General features: G+C 41.6%; 1 protein-coding gene across 1 annotated transcript in view; it reads right to left on the bottom strand.

Annotated features, from left to right (window-relative positions):
• Nucleotides 1-21081, bottom strand: part of LOC122555067 (cilia- and flagella-associated protein 47-like) — a 451312-nt gene that overhangs the window by 397971 nt on the left and 32260 nt on the right. The window contains exons 7-10 of the mRNA XM_043700727.1: nt 17559-17689; nt 3068-3297; nt 1706-1898; nt 69-291 (exon numbers count right to left, since the gene is read on the bottom strand). Coding sequence (XP_043556662.1) covers nt 69-291; nt 1706-1898; nt 3068-3297; nt 17559-17689 — 777 coding nt within the window. The remainder of the gene's footprint in view (nt 1-68; nt 292-1705; nt 1899-3067; nt 3298-17558; nt 17690-21081) is intronic.

The following is a 21081-nucleotide window of genomic DNA, read 5'->3' as shown; positions in this document are numbered from 1 at the left end:
CTTTTCTCATGTTTTGAGGCTAAATCTACACTTTAACATATGAAAATGTTCTTTCAATCAGCACTCACGTGTATTTTTCAATTCTGTTGCTGGGCCTGGTACTTGCACCTCTGCCATCAGGTTTTGAAGTAGGTGCCTTGTTTTCTACATTTTTGCTTCTGTTTTGCTGAAATAGCAAGTTTTCACAGCCAGTAGGGAGTGTAACAGGACAAGAATCAATGTACTTGACTTTTCGATCAGTTGTCTGCTGAGCCAGTGTTTCAGGTTCGTTAGCAATGGCAGGAGTTATTTCTAAGGATCAGACATGGCATAAATTGAATAATCAAAATAATTCGGATTCTAGATTATATCCCAGAAAAAACTAAAACAAATACAAAAATTCATCAAAGAAATAAGCTGGGTATGAATCGTTTCTTTTACCCCCACATTCTTATGTGAGGGTAAAACAAATTTATATTATCGAACGAAAAAAAGAACACCCAGAGTCACAAATTTCCATCCGGCCAATATTGAGCAGATCATTCAATGCAGAAGTAGATGATGTTGACCTTAACAAAGTCCCTCACTTGGAAAACAAGAAAAGGAGCTAATTTATGGTTTCCCCTCTGCTTGAAGGGGATAGTCTGGAGGACTTTCCCCACCAATCCTGGAGCTGCACCAAAAACTCTCACAAAACATATAATACAAATAAAAACCAAAAGAACTTCAGATGTCTCATTGGATGACAACTACACATTTCCAACTAGGCCCATAGTGAATTTATAAAATTGTTGAGCACAGCTATCTTACTGTGTCACCAACTTGTAGAAAGGTGGCAGTAAGGCCAGACTACATGGTCCTTACATTCCTTTCACTAGCAATGTCTCTTTAACAAATTTGACTGACCTGGTTAGATAAGCAGTCTATTGAGGAGTGAATCTCTAAACTCCAAGCACTCATTAAAGCAAGCAGGCTGGCTGGGGGTTGCCTAGTTGGAAATGCGTACTTATCATGAGATACCATACTCCCTCTCACTTGGCACTTATGCTCCACACCAATTAAACAAGAGTTTATAAAGAGTGACTATTTCTTCCCATGTTGTGTCAACATAAACCATAAATGTGGGATTATCCTCTCCAGAATTCAGGTCTGGACAAGTAAGATGGAGATGCTGAGTTGCCCAAGAAAAGGATCCTTCCTGTCAGTATTGCTTGTATTGACCAAAGATAAGGATAAAACCAGTCATGTTTGGTAAAAGCTACAGAAATTGCCAGAAAACTCCTGATAGGTGACAGATTTCTATTCACAGGACTCCCCTCCAAATTTTCTGTTGGTATTTACTCTCTTACCTTCTCTTCTCCAAGATACCCACAAGGTAGTTGAGCTATTTAACCACAGCTGAGTTCTGGTTTATGGATAACAGGAGCCGATTACATGCCTATGAAATTATATGCTGTACATCAGAGGCCAATTTAAAGCCCCTTTAGTTCAGCCTGTTTCTGGAGATACACAGTTTACATATTTCATCCTGTGAGGTGCTATATAGGGCTGGTTGATAAGGAGGCTTGTGCTGGTGAAAGAGATTTCCCAATAAAGTTGTCTTTTTGCAATATCTTCACTGCTAGCCAATGCTGAGAACCAAAATCCAGAATTAAAACCCATAACATTTTCCTAACATATCAACTCATTATAGACATGGCATTTCATAACTGCGCTGTAAACTTACGAGGAATTGATTTTGGCTCCAGTTTCTTCACAGAAGCTTTGCAGACAGCTAATAAAGTAATTTTCATTTGGTGAAATGGCTGCATTTTCAACTTTATTGGATTGTCTGGGACCATCACCAGTCCAAAAAACTTTATCAGTTGAATTACTCGAAAAATGCCAAGTTGCTCAGCAGCAAAGCAGATAATAATATCCTGTTTGACAAGAAAGAAGAAAGATAATTAAATTTGCATGGAAACCTTTGATTTGACTGAATCTTTACGTTTGGTGTGAAATCAAGGTTGTAATTATTATGCACACACAATTTTAAATGACTAGATTTTAAATTTCTGTGATCAGAAGCTCATAATTTTCTGCTCATCTTCCTTATGGAAGGAAAATATGACTATTTCATACCACCTAAAGGTCACTGCCACTTGAGAGTCCCGCAACCCCAGTTTCAACCTTTTTTGTCACCACTTCTCCTCATCTTCCTCAAGCTCATTAGTAAGGACTTTAAAGAAAACATTCACTCTGTCCCCCTTCCTCCTGTGAACAATGTTAGTCTGGTGCGATTGGTATAAAATGAAGGCACTGAAACTGCTAAAAGGACTGCAGGAGTTCATTCAGCACTTGATGCACATGGTCGGAACATGTACATGGATGGAGTTCTGAAGGCACCTATGCACCTTCAGAAAACCTTTCTCTTGTCATGTTGCTGATCCGTTTAAATCCATTATTTTTAGCATTCCGCAGCTTAACAATGATAATTGTTCAAGTCAAGAGTCCACTCATAAAATATTCTTTAGAACATAGAACATTACAGTGCGGTACAGCCCTTCAGCCCTCAATGTTGGGCCGACCTGTGGAACCAATCTGAAGCCCATCTAACCTACACTATTCCGTTCTTGTCCATATACCTATCCAATGACCATTTAAGTTCCCTTAAAGTTGGTGAGTCTACTATTGTTGTAGGCAGCTCGACCACGCTCTTACTACTCTCTGAGTAAAGAAACTACCTCTGACATCTGTCCTATATCTATCATCCCTCAATTTAAAGCTACATCCCCTTATGCTAGCCATCGCCATCCAAGGAAAAAGGCTCTCACTGTCCAAACTATCGAACCCTCTGATTATCTGATATGTCTCAATTAAGTCACCTCTCAACCTTTTTCTTCTAACGAAAACAATCTCAAGTTCCTCACCCTTTCCTTGTAAGACCTTCCCTCCATACCAGGTAACATCCTTTGTTCAGTACAGGGAGCCCAGCATGTATCATTTGTTAATTAATTCAATAAAACCAAGTGATTTCTTTTCTCTCAAATCTAGGCATTTATAACATATCACAAATCAGAAAATTATAGGGTAGTTTGAAGATATTTACCTTTGACTGCCCTGGCTTAATCCTTCCTTTTGCTGGAGTGATCTGAAAATGTGCTATCTTAGGGAACCGAAAGCACAGTGGAAGCAACGGTGAATCATTTCGAAGAGTACTTATAACATAAGCCTTTTCACCAAGAAGACATTCCTTGAAGTCAAACTCTGTCACTGGACTGATGTTTAAACAAACACGGAATCCAATTCCAGTGAGTGCTAACTCAACTTGTGGTTGATCTATAAAAAGAAGCGCAATGAAACAATGAGAAATCTTCCACTTAGATTCAATGAAAATTTACCGTTCAAAGTTGAGAATTTAAAACATATTGATCCAAATATCTTGCTACAGTATGATGCTGCAAATGTTTCAATTTAATATGTCACTGGTTCAAATGTTTCCAAGTATCTAACTGAAACATAGCTGAAACTTTATTGCTGGAACAGCACAGCAGGTCAGGCAGCATCTAGGGAACAGAAGATTCGACGTTTCGGGCACGTGCCCGAAACGTCGAATCTTCTGTTCCCTAGATGCTGCCTGACCTGCTGTGCTGTTCCAGCAATAAAGTTTCAGCTTTGATCTCCAGCGTCTGCAGACCTCACTTTCTCCTCTAACTGAAACATATCACAGTGAGCACGGCAGTGAGTCAGAGGCAGCAAAAGATCAATCCAAAACTGCCAAGTAGATCATGTTCATGAGGTGGTGACTGTAAAACTGAGTGGTTGAGAATAAAGAGGTCAGGGCTGGGTTGGGTCTGATAACTGCAGGGACATTGCAACCAGTTCAAAACAATGATATGTTTATCAAAAGTACTACTTTTGAAATGCCATTCTTTTATTTATCTGCTCCGAATCTTCTGCATTCTATTTTATGTCATTGCGGCTCAGTTGCTAGCACTCTCATCTTCACATCACAGAGATCTCTGTTCAAGACCCACTCTAGGATTAGTACATAAAAACCATGATTTGGAGATGCCGGAGTTGGACTGGAATGTACAAAGTTAAAAATCACACAACACCAGGTTGTAGTCCAACAGGTTTAATTGGAAGCACACTAGCTTTCGGAGCGAATCACCTGATGAAGGAGCGTCGCTCCGAAAGCTAGTGTGCTTCCAATTAGTCCTGTTGGACTATAACCTGGTGTTGTGTGATTTTTAACTTTGTACATAAAAACCAACATTCTTCAGTCTAGTACAATATTGATGGTAGACTGCACAATCGCTGGACCCTTCTATTGGGTGAGAGGTTAACAGAGGTTCCTTCTGCCTGCTCCGGAAAAAATCCTGTGGGCACTATTTCAAAGAAGAGTTGGGAAGTTATCCCTGGTATCACAGGCAATATGTATCCCTCTGTCAATGCCACAAAACAGATAATCTCATGAGTAAGTCAGGTCTATTTTTGGGACTCTGCTGCATGCAAAATTGGCTGCTGTGTTTCCTGCTTTACAGGAATGATTACACTTCAAAAAGTCCTTCATTGGCTCTAAAGAATTTGGCATGTGCAGCTGTCATGAAAAGTGATGCCTTCATGTAAGTCTTTCCCTAAAGGTGTTTTTGAAACTTCTGTTTCTGAGCTCCCATTCAGTTTAATATTCTCACTTTCAATGACATAAGCAGCATATAGGTGGGGCCTGTACTCTCCTGCTGGCATCTACACTGAAAACTGGAACTAGATGGGGGAGAAGCATGGGAGGCTCACAGAATGTGAGTGGGGCATTTTGAATGCACATTAGTCATCATAAAATAGAAACTGCACCTGTTGTGTTCAGTGGACATGCTTTCCTAGCTGTAGGCGCACTGCAATCCAACTGCAGTTGCTAAATTTGATTCTAAATTTTCACAGGAACAGAAAATATGTTTTTAAAAAATTCATTCGAAGAGAAAATAGGCTAGCAACTCACCACAATATCGTCTTTAAATCTAAGTGAAAGCAGCAAGAAAACATCCCTAAATCCAATGTAACTGTGATTGCTTCAGATATTAGTAAGCAGAGAGAGCTAATGTCAGTCAATTCTCACAAGTTCAGCGTCAGAAAGGTCCGAGGGGGTGTGAAAGTGTGGAACAGGGTGTCAAAATCATGAGGGAGCTAGACACAGCAGATGGTGAGAAACTGTTTGCACTTATGCAAGGATCGAGAACAAGAGGGCACAGATTTAAAGCAACTGTCACATAAAGCAACAATAGTGTGCAAAAACTTTCATACAGTAAGTGGTTAAGGTTTGAATGTGTTGCCTGAGATTGTGTTGAAGGCAGTTCGATCAAAACATTCAAAAAGGAATTAGACTGATATCTGAAAGGGAAGAATGGGCAGGATTACAGGGAGCTAAGTGAATGGAGCTAAGAGAATTCCACATTCAGAGAGCCAGTGTGAACACAATGGGCGTAATTGCCTTCTTTTACACCATGACAATTTCCTGATCCTTTGACTAAGTAAGTCTGCAGTCCTTTTGCTCTGTAACTTCCCCTATTTTTTTGTAGCTGTTAAGGATCCTGTGATGAAGTAATCAAATCTGGACACTGAGTACAGTGACTTGCTCAGAATTTGATCACCCTTATTTTGGAGGCAAAGCCGGCTCATTCTGGAGGTGAGGCCCAACATGGTCAGGTGGTGAGGCCTGGAGCAGACTCAAGGCAAGGTCCTGGCATAGACAGAAGGCAAGGTCCAACACAGATTGCTTGAAGAATTGTAATGCTGAACTTTTTTTTCTAATTTATTCTACAAACTTTGTATTTAAGATGGTGCCATAAGTGACAACTTTATCAATTTTGCACTGCTCTCAATTGAGTATGTGGGGCAATAAATCTAATTCTAATTCTAGTTTATTTAAATGTTTTGAAAAAATAATCTATACTACTGATGGTGCACTGAGAAGATCACTCTCAAAACTAGCGAACAACTATTATGTTAGAAAAATGGACAATTTGTGTAAATGGTTTGTTGCTAATCTAATAGATCTGCCAAAGTCATAAAAACTCTCAGGACAGAATTTCCATGTTTTCAGTTGAAGTAGTTTGTCAAGTAAGATTTATGGTGTCTGCTCCCCCTTGGCTCAAAATGACTTTCTCATGTAATCTCCTGCTCTTCACCTCACGCATTATACAACCTCACTCTTTGACATCTCCTCACCAATTTCTGTGGAATTGTGCAGCAGGACAGGTAGAAGTGCTCGCCATTGATGAGACCTTGCAGCATTCACGCGCACTGGTCCAGGTACAGCAAGCAAGCATCTGAACTTTATGCTGTGCCTTCCCACTATTAAAATTGAGGAAGGTGTTCATAAAGGCAAGTTGTCTCCCCACTCTACTGAGACCTGGAAGTGCTGCTGTACAGGATACTGGAGAAGAGGCCATGCTGACTGTCAAAGAAGGCCACATCACCAGAACTTATCCTACAGATAGGTCAGTGCAGTGCTTGGGTGAATGTATGCACAGCAGTTCAGGAAGAAAGTCAGTGATCTTCTGCAGTCCGCAAAGGTGACAGCCAGCATCAGCTCCCTGGTACCTCACTCTCACAGGGCCACCACGCATGAGAACTCTGCCATTGTACAAGTCCCTCACAAGGCATGAACTACAAATCTCTCTACTGCATGCACTATGTCCACTCCATGGCTCCGGCCCACTTATTTTCCCAGATGACAACCCCTTCCTGCCCTCTCTGTTTATTATTCGCACACTAGGGTCACCTCACTAGCTCTCCTCATCCTGCCCCTCTCCATCTCACCACTAACTGCTCAACCACTCACTTCCAAGAAGCTCAATCTCTCGCTTGCACATGCCTCATTGTGCAAAGTTCTGCCCGAAGAGACCAGTGCCTGAGACTGTCAACATCACCTACACCTCCAAGGAATAAGCTATTGAACTCTGAGATGCACCAGCAAGGCTTTCACCAGTACATCCACCAGCTCCAAGACCTTCACCTTTCGTGATTAGACTCGAGAGCAGAAGCTGGTGAATTCATCATTGGCAAGTCTCTGCAGCAAGTCAAAGAAGAAATACTCCAGGTCCTTGACACTAAGATGGTGCTGGAGAGCAGGCACCTTCTGAGCCCTAGGCAAAAGATTACCCCGGTCTCGGCATTTAATGAGTTTGTCAAAATGCAGGCAGGAAGAGAAACAGGAAGCAGGTTTGTCAGGGGCAATTGGTAAAGATTGGAGGAGTCCACAAGCATTATCAATAACATGACAGCTCTGAACGTGACTGGAATGGTGACCCAGGTCTAACCTCCATCTCACCCCTGTGTGTGATCTTAAAACCTGCACAGACCACAAAGACGAGGAAAGTGAGCGTGTATACTGGCAGGATCCTGTCAGCAGCCTTGGAATCTAGTCCCAAATGGGCTTGGTCTTCCAAGTGGGAAGAAATAAAAATTATTGGGAGCACATAGGTGACAGACAATTGTAAATGACCTTGTTCTTTTGTAAATATATCCACACGTGTATGGTTACAATGTCTGCTGACATGTCATTTTCACTGTCAGACCTGGTTAAGCTGGACAAATGAAAGAGTTCAGCAGTCTCTTCAAACATCCCAAGGATGAACAAAGTTATAATGGTATTGCTCATCTCTCTCAAGCAACTGACTCATTGATTATAGACAGCATCAAACATCAGGAATCCTTGAATCATCACATTCAGAACTGCGTTCATGCATCGCACTTTGACGTGAGTTAAACCAAACTGAAGGACATTGCGTGCAGAGATTATTCTAGGGCCTGGCTTGCACAAACATTTTGCACTTATATATCCATCTTGTGGATGAGAGTATGGAATGAGAACGATTCCACACATCCCTGGATATAAAGGTTAATTCTATCTATCTCTAACCTTTTCAAGGGAGTGTAATGCTGTTCAAGACTAGGAGATGTACAATGGGCAGCTCACATATCCAGTCTCCCTTCCAGCTTATTGTTCTGCTAAGAAGCACTGCACAAAGCACTTTCTCTCACAGATTCAATGCTGTCTTATGGGATGTTCCAGCTTTTCAAGGCAATATAGCAGTCCATGTGCTCTCTGAAACATTTGAAGGAATACTGATGTTAATATCTAAAGGAGATTCCTCAGAGTTCCTCTCATACAACTGACTATCATGAAAGGCTTCACTTTACAACGCTTGCAAAAGGGATAGGCCAAAGATATTAAGTGGACAATCAGATGGATAATGAGATATTTATTCGACAACAGAAAAGGTCAAGGATTGCAACAATGACAAGGACCAGGTGTACTTTGCACAAATCAGGTAATGCTTGACATATTAAAACAGAATTTTAAACAAAGCTCATGAAATAATTCAACAACAAAAATAACTAAACTAAGTCCAAACCAACATATTCATCTTGGAAACAGGTTTCAATAACGTTGTCTCTGCCTTCTCATGTTTGGAAATGCAATGCTATGTCATGCTTCTTGAATAATCTTCCACATAAATGTCTCATTTTCATCTTCATCCTCAGAAGGTTGCTCTCAATCCCCTAATTATTCTGCATCCGCATTTTGTTGACTTCAATTATGGAAGAGCATAGCATGACATAACAATATTTCTAAGCTATACTAACCATGTGCAGTTCCATTTTGGCCTGGGTGGAAGCATGAGCAGCATAGTACTTTTGTTCTGCATCAGTCTGAGGGTTTTATGATGGTGTCATGCACCATATTTGGAGGGGTAACGCTCGGCTCCCATTTATGTATGGCCAGAGGACCTGAAGAGGAGGCAGGAACCCTGTGAGCTCTTCAGTATGCATATCATGGCAACTTCCAGGGTAACTGGTGCAGCCAATCATGATTTAGCATAGTCTGTAATATATATTTTGCACATTGATGGATGGGAAGCCTTTTTTGTTGATAAACTTTGCAGGTTAGTGATCGGTCACTCTCAAAGTGATAAGGATGCAGTCGGGAGCAGCCAGTGTCTAGAGGAAGACAGAAATGGTGGTCCCTTTGGTCCAACTCTTCCATGCTGACCAAGTTTCCCAAACTAAACTAGTTCCACTTGCCTGCAATTGGCTCATATCCCTCTAAACCTTTCCTATTCATGTACCTGTCCAAATGTCTTTTAAATGTTGTAACTTGTACCTTAAGTGCCACTTTCACATTCATTCCACATTTAAACCACCCTCTATGTGAAAAAGTAGCCTCTCAGATTCCTTTTAAATCTTTCTCCTCTCACATTAAAAATATGCCACCTAGTTTTGAACTTCCTTATGTTAAGGAAAAGACCTTTGCTATTCACCTCATCTATGCCCCTTATGATTTTATAAACCTCTAGAAGGTTACCTCTCAACTTCCTACACTACAATGAAAAAGGTCTCAGCCTCTGCTTATAGCTCAAACACTCCAGTCCCAGCAACATCCTTAGAAATATTTTTCTAAATCCTCTCCAAGTTAATAGTATCCATCCTTTCGCAGGGTGATCAAAACTGTACACTGTACTGCAAAAGTGGCCTCATCGACATCCTGTACAACTTCAAAATGACATCCCAACTCCTATGGTCTGAGCAATGAAAACAAGTGGGCCAAATGCCTTCTGAACCACCCCATCTACCTGTGAATCAACTTCCAAAGAACTATGTACCTGAATGCCTAGGTGTCTATGTTCGAGAACACCACCCAGGGCCTTACCATTAATTGTATAAATCTTGCCCTTGTTTCTTTTACCAGAATGCATATTTATCCAAATTAAACTCCATATGCCACACCTCTGCCCATTTGCCCAGTTGATCAATAAGGCTTTGTAATCTTAGATAACCTTCATTACTGTTCACTATACCACCAATTTTGGTGTCATCCACAAAATTACTAACCATGCATCCTAAATTCTCATCCAAATCATTTACATAAATGACAAATAACAGTGGACCCCGCACTGATCCCAGAACAGCGCTGCTCACAGGCCCCCAATCTGAAAAAGCAACTCTCCACCGCCACCCTTTGTCTCCTACCATCAAGCCAATTTTGTATTCAATTGGCAAGATCTCCCTGGATCCCAGGTGATCTAACTTTACTAATCAGTCTACCTTGCAGAACTTTGTCAAAGGCTTTACTAAAGTCCATTTAGACAACATCTACTACTCTGCCCTCACCTAGCTTGTTGGTCACATCCTCAAAAAAAAACTCAATCAAGTATGTGAGATTCAATTTCCCACGCACAAAGCCATGTTGACCTAATCAGTCCTTTCCTCTCCAAATGCATGTAAATCCTATCCCTCAGAATGCCCTCCAACAACTTACCTACCATTGATGTCAGACTCACTGGTCTATGGTCCCCAGGCTTCTCCTTACAGCCTTTCTTAAATAAAGGTACATTAGGCTCCAGTCCTCCAGCACCTCAGCTATGGTGGTGCAAGATATAAATATCCCTGCTCAGGGCCCCACAATTTCCTTCCTAGCTTCCCACAATGTCCTGCAATACACTTTTTCAGCTCCCCAAGATTTGTTCACATTTATGTTTTTTAAATCCTCCAGCACCTCCTCTTATATAATGGGAACTGTTTTCAAGACATCAATATTTATTTCCCTGAGCTCATTTACCTCCATGTCTTTCTCCACAGTAAATACAGACATGAAATATTCATTTAGTATCTCTCTGATCTGCTGTGGTTTCACACATCAACAACCTCGTTGAGCTTTAAGGGGCCGTATTCTCTCCCTAGTTGCTCTTTTGCTCTTAATGTACTTGTAAAATCTCTGGGTTATCCTCAACTTTATCTACCAAAGCTATTCCATATCTCCCTTTTGCACTCTTGATTTCCCTCTGAAGTATGCCCCTACACTCCTTATACTCCTCAAGAAATTCACTTGGTCCCAGTTGTCCATATCTAACATATGTCTTTGTTTTCTTCTTGGCCAGAGCCTCAATATCTCAAGTCATCCAGTGTTTCCTACTCCTATCAGCCTGACCCTTCACTCAAACAGGAACATATTGCCTCTGAACTCTCATTTTTGAAAGCCTTCCACTTCCGGGTTGTCCCTGTACCTGCAAACAGTCTATTCCAATCATTCCAAAGTTCCTGTCTCATCCTGTCAAAATTGACCTTACTCCAATTATGAACTTTAACTTGTATATCTTTTACCATAACTATTTTAAAACTAATAGAATTATAATCACCGGTCCCGAAGTAATCCCCCACCAACACATGAGTCAGTTGTCCTGCCTTATTTCCCAAGAGAAGGTCAAGGTTTGCTCCTTCACTAGTATCGATAAGGAAACTTTTCTTGAATGCATTTAATAAATTCCTCCCCATCCAAGCACTTAACACTATAGCAGTCCCAGTCCACATTGAGAAAGTTAAAACTTCCTGCTATTGCAGCCTTATTTTTCTTACAAATATCTGAGATTTCTCGACATACTCGCTCCTCAATTTCCTACTGACTACTGGGGAGCCTATAGCAGCCGATAGATCAAGGTGAACATCCCTTTCTTATTTCTGAGTTCCACCCATTTAGATTTATAGGACGATCCCTTAGGAATATCCTCTCTAAGTACAGCAGAAATGTTTCCCCTCCTTTCATGCCTCCCTTGCAACTAAACTTCTGAATATTGAGCTGTCAGTCCTGTCCCTCCTTCGGCCATGTTTCTGTGACAACTATGATGTCCCGGTCCCATGTTCGCATGCATGCCCTGAGTTCACTGCCTTACCTGTCAGACCCCTTACTTGAAATAAAAGCAGTTTACTTGAAACATAGAGCACAGAACATCACAGTGCAGTACAGGCCCTTCAGGCCTCAATGTTGGGCCGACCTGTGGAACCAATCTGAAATCTATCTATCCTACACTATTCCATTTTCATCCATATGTTTATCCAATGAGCATTTAAATGCCCCTAACGTTGGTGAGTCTACTACTGTTGCAAACAGTGCGTTCCATACCCCTACTACACTCTGAGTAAAGAAACTACCTCTGACATCTGTCCTATATCTATCATCCCTCAATTTAAAGCTATGTCCCCTCATGCTAGCCATCGCCATCCAACGAAAAAGGCTCTCACTATCCACCCTATCTAACCTTCTTATTCTATGTCTCAATTAAGTCACCTCTCACCCTTCTTCTCTCCAACGAAAACAGCTTCAAGTCCCTCAACCTTTCCTCGTAAGATCTTCCCTCCATACCAGGCAACATCCTAGTAAATCTCCTCTGAACCCTTTCCAAAGCTTCCACTTCCTTCCTATAATGCGGTGATCAGAACCGTACGCAATCCTCCAAGTGCAGCCGGACCAGAGTTTTGTGCAGCTGCAGCACGACCTTCTGGTTCCAAAACTCAATCCCTCTACCAATAAAAGTTAACACACTGTACGCCTTCTTAACAACCCTATCTACCTGAGTGGCAACTTTCAGGGATTTATGTCCATGGCCACCGAGATCTCTCTGCACATCTACACTACGAAGAATCTTACTATTAGCCTAGTAGTCTGCATTCCAGTTGCTCCTTCCAAAGTGAATCACCTCACACTTATCTGCATTAAGTCCATTTGCCACCTGTCAGCCCAGCTTTGCAGGTTAGCCCAGCACTATCCATAACTCCACCGACCTTAGTGTCATCTGCAAGTTCACTAACCCATTCTTCTTTGCCCTCATCCAGGTCATTTATAAAAATGACAAACAGCAGTGGCTCCAAAACAGATCCTTGCAGTATGCCACTGGTAACTGAACTCCAAGATGAACATTTCTCATCAACCGCCATCCTCTATCTTCTTTCAGCTCTCCAATTTCTGATCCAAACCGCTAAATCACCCTCAATCCCATGCCTCCATATTTTGTGCAATAGCCTATCATGGGAAACCTTACCAGACACCTTACTGAAATCCATATACACCATAACAGCCGCTTAACCCTCATCCAACTGTTTGGCCACCATCTCAAAGAACTCAATAAGGTTTGTGAGGCATGACTAACCCTTCAGAAATTCGAGTTGACTATCCCTACTCAAATTATTCCTCTCTAGATGATTATAAATTCTATCTCTTATAACCTTTTCCAACACTTTATCTACAACCAAAGTAAGGCTCACTGATCTATAATTACCAGGGTTGTCTCTACTCCCCTTCTTGAACGAGGGGACTATATTTGCTATCCTCCAGTCTTCTGGCACTATTCCTGTAGACAACGACGATATAAAGATCAAAGCCAAAGACTCTGCAATCTCCTCACTGACTTCCCAGAAAATCCTAGGATAAATTCCATCTGGCCCAGGGAACTTATCTATTTTCGCACTTTCCAGAATTGCTAACACCTCCTCCTGGTGAATCTCAATTCCATCTAGGCTAGTAGCCTGTATCTCAGTATTCTCCTCAACAACACTGTCTTTTTCAAGTGTGAATACTGACGAAAAATTTTCATTTGGCACTTCCCCTACCTCCTCTGACTCTACTCACAACTCCCCATGACTATTCTTGATTGGCCCTAATCTTTCTCTAGCTATTCCTTTATTCCTGATATACCTATAGAAAGCTTCAGGGTTTTGCTTGATCCTATCTGCCAAGTCTTCTCATGTTCCCTCCTGCCTCTTCTTAGCTCTCTCTTCAGGTCTTTCCTGGCTAACTTGTAACTCTCAAGCGCCCTAACTGAGCCTTCATGTCTTATCTTAACATAAACCTTTTTCTTCCTCTTGACAAGACATGCAACGTTTTTAGTAAATAATAGCTCTCTTGCTCGATCACTTCCTCTCTGCCTGACTGGTACATACTCATCAAGGACATGCAGTAGTTGTTCCTTGAATACGTTCCACATTTCAATTGTGTCCATCCCCTGCAGTTTCCTTCCCCATCCTATGCATCCTAAATCTTGCTGAATCACATCATCATAGCCTTTCCCCCAGCTATAACTCTTGCCCTGCAGTATATACCTATCCCTTTCTATCGCTAAAGTAAACAGGACCAAATTGTGGTCACTATCACCAAAGTGCTCACCTCCCTTCAAATCTAACACCTGGCCAGGTTCATTACTCAGTGCCAAATCCAATGTGACCTCACAGCTTGTTGGCTTGTTGTGTCAGGAAACCATCCTGCGCACATTGAACAAAAACGGACCCATCTAAAGTACCTGAACTATTGTATTTCCAGTCAATAGTTGAAAAGTTAAAGACCCCATAACAACTACCCTGTTACAGAATTATCTTTGCTATCCTTTCCTCTACATCTCTGGAACTATTCGGAGGCCTATAGAAAACACCCAACAGGGTGACCTTTCCTTTCCTGTTTCTAACCTCAGCCGATACAACCTCAGTAGACGAGTTCTCAAATGTCATTTTTGCCACCGTAATATAATCCTTCACTATCAATGTCACACTTCCGCCTCTTTTACCATCTTCTCTGTTCTTGCTGAAACACCTAAATCAGGGAACCTGCAACAACCATTCCTGTCCCTGCTCTATCCATGTCTCTGAGATGGCCACAACATTGATGTCCCATGTACCAACCCATGCTGCTGGTTCTTCAAAGTTACCTTGTTTTCTGACTTACTCTTGCCTGTCTTGTCTAATTAACTTGCTCTCTTTAACTTCAGAATCTTCCTCATTTGTCATTCTATTCTCACTACTACTTAGGATCCTCCTTCCCACATCCCCACCCCCAAACTAATTTAAAGGCTCCTAAATAGCACTCGCAAATCTCCCCCTCCAGTTCAGGTGAAACCCATCCCTTTTGAACAGATCTCTTCTGTCCTGTAAGAGATCCTAATGATCCAAAAGTCTGGAATCTTGCCCATTCAACCATCTCCTCAGCCACTGATTTATCTTCTCTATCTTCTTATTCTAACTATCACTAGAACATGATACCAGGAGTGATCCAGAGATTACTACCTTTAAATCTTTTACCTAACTTGCTAAATTCACGCTGCAAAGCCTCAACCCTATCTCTAATTATATCATTCTTACCAATATGTACAACAATCTCCAGCTTCTCACTCTCTTTACTCTCTGCATCATTAGGCAAGGATAGCAACAGCTGTGATCTGAAGAAAATGATATCACCAAAATTCTGGATGCATTTATATGTGGAGGTTTGGGAGATGCTGCACAACTGCTCCCTGAAATCAGACGCAAGCAGAAAAATTCAGGGCAGCTGCGACGTTGACAGCTACGAGGATGGGAGTGCCACCTTCTCAGATGCAAGTCAGATGACACAGATCCATGATGATGACTTGGGCATCCTTAACTGGTGACTGCACTACATTTTAGACAATGGAAGGAAAGGGCAGTAAGGCACGTTGGTACAAGGTCTCATTCCATCCCTCCTCCTTCTCCTTGGTGAATTTTCATCTGGTGCCTCTTCTCGAGAGACTGTGTGACAATCCAAGGTGGCTGTTCTTCTTGCTGAGTTTGCTGATGGCATAATTGCTATCTCCCTCTTTGCTGTCTTCAGATTCAAAACAAGACCACAAGGATTTCTGCTACAGTGAAGTTCATATCAGATGCATGAACTGAAAAACTGGGAAGTTCAGAAGGCTTGTATAGTTTTATTGAAGGAATACCTGAGCCCTCATATCCAACACAATGAAGATTTATGTTATGCCCTCACAGTGTGACATGGAGGCTTACTAAGGTCATTGTCGTGACTCCATGAGCACCAAGGAATGTTACCTTATCCAAACGTACAATACACAATGATATTGATGTAGTACAGTTCCATACAACAAAATGCCCACCCTCTTGATTATTCAGTACTCAAACTCTCTCCCCGTCAGCAATAAAAGGCAATGCAAGTCACAGAGGCTGGCAGCCTGGAAGGAAACACAAAGTAAGTGAGTGATAAGAAAGAGGCTAAGAGCCATAAGGTGCATCTAGTGCAGAGTTATCAGCTTCATGTGTATTCTTGCATGCAGAGCAACCTGGGCAAAGCCTGCAGGTAAATGGTGTCCTTGAGCTCCAAAGTTAAGTACTGAAAGGGTTGAGATGGTGTGTGAGTTGGTCTAAGAACAGCATGATGATATGGTGAGGCTGATGGTTTGCTGATGCTAACTTTCACTGATAAAATGTCAAGAAGGATGATGGCCATGAAGCACTTAGGCATATTTGTGTTGTAGTAACAGTTGGTTAAAGACCAGCATAAGCTGCTGCCTGCTTTGACCTTCTTGAGGAAGGAAACAAGTCATATGGCTGGCATAGTAATAAGAAGAGATGGCTAATATTGAGATGTAAATACTTGGGAATACGTTAGTTGCTGCTCAGTGGTGAGATTCTGTTGCCATTTAAAGCTTAAGTGGAAAATCACAAAATTTCTTCTCAACATTGAGACTCTGATCTTTTTACTCTCATTATATTTTACCAATTTTTCTCGCCATTATCCATTCCACTCAAGGGAGGAGAAAATTCCGCAAAGACAATAAAATCTATCAAAATTGCTTTTGTAGTCCTCAAAACAAATACCAAATTGCTGAACACACTCTAAAACCTTTAACATAAATTACACTTCAAACAAGATAACTTGCATTTGCTTTTATTTTGACTGGCATTCCTTTTTAGATTTCCCACAATACTGGAAGAAAAGCAGTTTTGTCAAATACTTAATCTTCTTTGAGGTGAGTTAATTTTAAACATTAACCCTCTAGTTCTGTACTTATTTTAAAGTCACATAATCTGATTATATTTTCAACATCTATGCCTCAGCAATTTAAAGACCTTGAAGAGATTCCCACTAATCCTCTTTATGTGATAAAAGCAAGTTCAGTTCTGCATCTCTCTCTCTCTCTCTCTCTCTGGCAGCTTTGTTCTTCCCTATCATTTGTGAAACAGTAGGGAATCTATAGGGCAGCCAAAACACTTTGATCTTTCCAATAGCTTCACTCCATGTGTTGAATCTTTGGGTTCCATCGACAATGAGAACTGAGACAAACAAGGTGCAAAAATTAAAAGATTGACAACCAAGCTGATTTATCAACCCCATTCATCACATTGGCCATTTCGGCCATCTCAGGTTCAGGAGCCAGGAAGGCCATTCACCCTCAGTCAGGCAAGAAATGAGAGCCTTGAAGTAGGGATTAAAGATGCCAACAGGGATTTTGCAGCCAGCAAGTATATGTTTACTACTTGCGGGTGAGGACTCAGGCTGGGATGCTAAGGTGATTGCATAGGTCTTTCCTGTCTGCTCTGCTGGGGCGAATTCAAAAGGTTCTTGTGCCACCTGCCACTCCCAACACAGATGCTTTTTGTTGTCAATGTTTGCTTAAAACGTTTTGTAAAATGTTTTGAGACCACCTCTTCTTATCAAGGTGCACTCTTATCTCAAACTGCGACAGGGGCCACTCTGAAGCTGTGAGGCCTGCAAATATCTCTCTGACTTTGGGGCCACCCTCCCCACTTCGAGAAACAGTCCCTACCCTTATTCCCCACCCTCAAGATGAAAATTCAGCCCCACAGCACTGTCACATTAACGACCATGTGAATTGCAGCTGTAGCAAAGAAATATTAAACATAGAACTTGCTGTGCAGTATTAGCATATGAATGCATTCATACATTCAAATAATAACATCACGCTCTGTCATTCAATATTATGCACTTGAAATTTATTGAGTACCTTTTCTCTCAATGCTTCCAGATGATTTCTTCATAAAGGTATCACAGCTGCCCAAGGCTTCAAATCTCACATAAAGGGCATACTCTCGGTAATGTGGGATTTCATTCTCTTTTTTATGAAACCTGAAAGGGCTATAGGAAAGATCAAAATTCTTTTCAGAATGTATACTGGTAGGGAAGATCTCTCAGAGCATTCCACCAGATCCTTGCCATAACTCTTACAGAAGCCCAGTAGTTTCAAATAAAATAGTCAGGCCAAGCCTTCACAAACTTCAGGAGTTAGAGCATCAGAGCATCAGGAACAGAAAGAAAAGGCCAATTGGCCTCTTGAGTCTGTTCCAACAATCAATAAAATAATGGTTGCTCTGATTACAGCCTTAATTCTAATCAGCATCTCAAGAGGCAAAACCTCGACTTTTCTTTCAGAAGGAAAAGGAAGCCAATAGCAAAGGGATTGGATTTGGTATGCCAAAAGAGATTAGAAAGTCAGTCTCCTGATATAGAGAGCACAATTGAGGAGGGAAGGAGCCTGAGCTCCCAAAGAAAATCCAATTGGCTCAATCCCACACAATGACTTTATCATACACAGACATATTCAGAATTGCTCCGTTTTTTACCAAATGTGAGTATGTTCAGTGGCAACTAACACACCACACCCATCATTGAAAAAGGCTCCTCACGTCGCCCACCAGTCAGGTCATTATCAGCCAACTAGTAAACGTGGGCATTCACCCATCTCAGGTATTGGTGCTAACAATCTGACAGTGCCAGCCAATTAGATGCTGTTTGGGTCCTAAAGTCTGCCAATCGAAGCCTACACCACAGGAGATTTAGGTGTGAGAGCTCCCTTTTAAACTCTTCCCACAAAGTGGGGGTCAGAGGGAAAGAGGGTAAGGGGATTGGAGGGAATGGCATAGACTGGTTTTCAGAGACCATCCCCTTCTCCCCATTCTTGCTCTCCATGTAGTCTCTGATTGCATTGTTCCAGATTTGGGTAATTTGTTCCTCCCAGCCCACCCTATACTGGCAAATCACTATGGTTTCTAAATCAGAAAGCCAGCCATCATTCTCACCCTCTGCATGATCAATATATTAGTGTGTGGGCGTATGTATTTTCTGACACTCAGAAAGACAGACATAATTGTGATAACCCAGCAGCAATGCTCTGTGTATTTAAAATGAAGAAGGTTATTTGACTTCTCATACACTTGTCATGCAGATAATCAAAAATATGATGTCTCACTCACTCGGCTCACCCACATTATTACACTTTCAAAATTAGACACAGATAAAGGTAAAACTGTAATTAAAATAATGGATTTTAACTTGGTGTCTCTTTTGATGCAATCCTGATTTTTCTTAGTTGAGTCAATGAGTTCCTGGAATGAAGGCCTTGGAAAAGCAGAAATTTCTCAGTAGCGTTTAGTTGGTCTACCAGGAGGTGAATCGTTCAGATGGATAATGTTAACGGAGAGAGTTCTTCTTTCGTCTTTCAAGATAAGTGGTTACTGATGGAATTTTGCTGAAAAGCTAACTAATTTTGCCTTATATTTTATCATGGGGCTGACTGCCACCTTATCATTTGTCTTTACAAGAAGTGATGTGTCACTGTGCCTATAGCTGCAATAGTAATTCAATATGCATTGGATTTTCAACCCCCCAGTAGTTCATGTCAGCTTTCTGTTTGAAAGGCAAACTAACATTGCAATAAAGGTTTTAATGGTCTCATCTATCATTTGGCCTGACTCACCGTGAGTCACATCTAAAGGAATGTCATTTCTGTTCTCTCAAGAGTTAAGGTAGTTTTTCTTAATCCATAAAAGATGTCTTGGGATCTCTGAAGGCATCTTCATCCTCAGTCTTTTAAAATGTAGTTTTTAGAGTAGAGCTTTACATGTTAAATCACACTGGCAACTGAAGGGCAACAATGCATGTGATGGAATCCTCTCCATTTGACAGTAAGCAGCTCCAGCAACACTCAAGAAACTTGACACATCCAGGACAAAGCAGTCTGTCCAATAGACACCCATCCACCACCTTCAACATTCATCCTCTCCACTTTCTGTGAGATGTGCTGCAACACAGCAGCTTGGCATGATAACAGTACCTCTCCTTTGCTGTTGCTGGGTCAAAATCCTGGAATTATTTTGCAAAGAGCATCATGGGAGTTCATAATTCCAGCAGTTCAACAAGATGCAACCATCTTCTTAAGGACAATTAATGATGAGCAATAATAACACCCAAACTCCTTCAACAAATAAAAGAAAGTTCTGAAGATCTTGACATATCTAATGCTGAAGCTCTTGAAAACTATTTTCCCTCATTCTCTCCAAATGTTATCCTGTGACTTGGAAATTTGGTGATGAATGCATCCATTTTAGGTCATAGAGTCATAGAGATATACAGCATGGAAACAGACCCGTCCATGCCGACCCCAGATATCCCAATCCAATCTAGTCCCATCTGCCAGCACCCGGCCCATATCCCTCCAAACCCTTCCTATTCATATACCCATCCAAATGCCTCTTAAATGTTGCAATTGTACCAGCCTCCACCACTTCCTCTGGCAGCTCATTCCATACCTGTACCACCCTCTGTGTGAAACAGTTGCCCCTTATGTCTCTTTTATATCTTTCCCCTCTCACCCTAAACCTAGGCCCTCTAGTTCTGGACTCCCCAACCCAGGGAAAAGATTTTGCCTATTTACCCTCTCCATGCCCCTCATTATTTTGTAAACCTCTATAAGGTCACCCCTCAGCCTCCAACGCTCCAGGGAAAACAGCCCCAGCCTGTTCAGCCTCTCACTATACCTCAAATCCTCCAACCCTGGCAACATTTTTGTAAATGTTTTCTGAACCCTTTCAAGTTTCACAACATCTTTCCGATAGGAAGGAGACCAGAATTGCATGCAATATTCCAACAGTGGCCCAACCAATGTCCTGTACAGCCACAACATGACCTCCCAACTCCTGTATTCAATACTCTGACCAATAAAAGAAAGCATACCAAATGCCTTCCTCACTATCCTATCTACCTGCGACTTCACCCTCAAGGAGCTATGAACCTGCACTCCAAGGTCTCTTTGTTCAGCAACACTCCCTAGGACCTTACCATTAAGTGCATAAGTCCTGCTAAGATTTGCTTTCCCAAAATGCAGCACCTCGCAGTTATCTGAATTAAACTCCATCTGCCATTTCTCAGCCCATTGGCCCATCTGGTCCAGATCCTGCTGTAATCTGAGGTAATCCTCTTCGCTGTCCACTACACCTCCAATTTTGGTGTCATCTGCAAACTTACTAACTGAACCACTTATGCTCACATCGAAATCATTTATGTAAATGACAAAAAGTCGAGGACCCAGCACCGATCCTTGTGGCACTCAACTGGTCACAGGCCTCCAGTCTGAAAAACAACCCTCCACCACCACCCTCTGTCTTCTACCTTTGAACCAGTTCTGTATCCAAATGGCTACTTCTCCCTGAATTCCATGAGATCTAACCTTGCTAATCAGTCTCCCATGGGGA

Source organism: Chiloscyllium plagiosum, chromosome 12 (genome assembly GCF_004010195.1).
Source record: "Chiloscyllium plagiosum isolate BGI_BamShark_2017 chromosome 12, ASM401019v2, whole genome shotgun sequence".
Lineage (NCBI taxonomy): Eukaryota > Metazoa > Chordata > Chondrichthyes > Orectolobiformes > Hemiscylliidae > Chiloscyllium > Chiloscyllium plagiosum.
The sequence above is the reverse complement of the archived record's forward strand: the minus strand, read 5'-3'. Positions and strand labels throughout refer to the sequence as shown.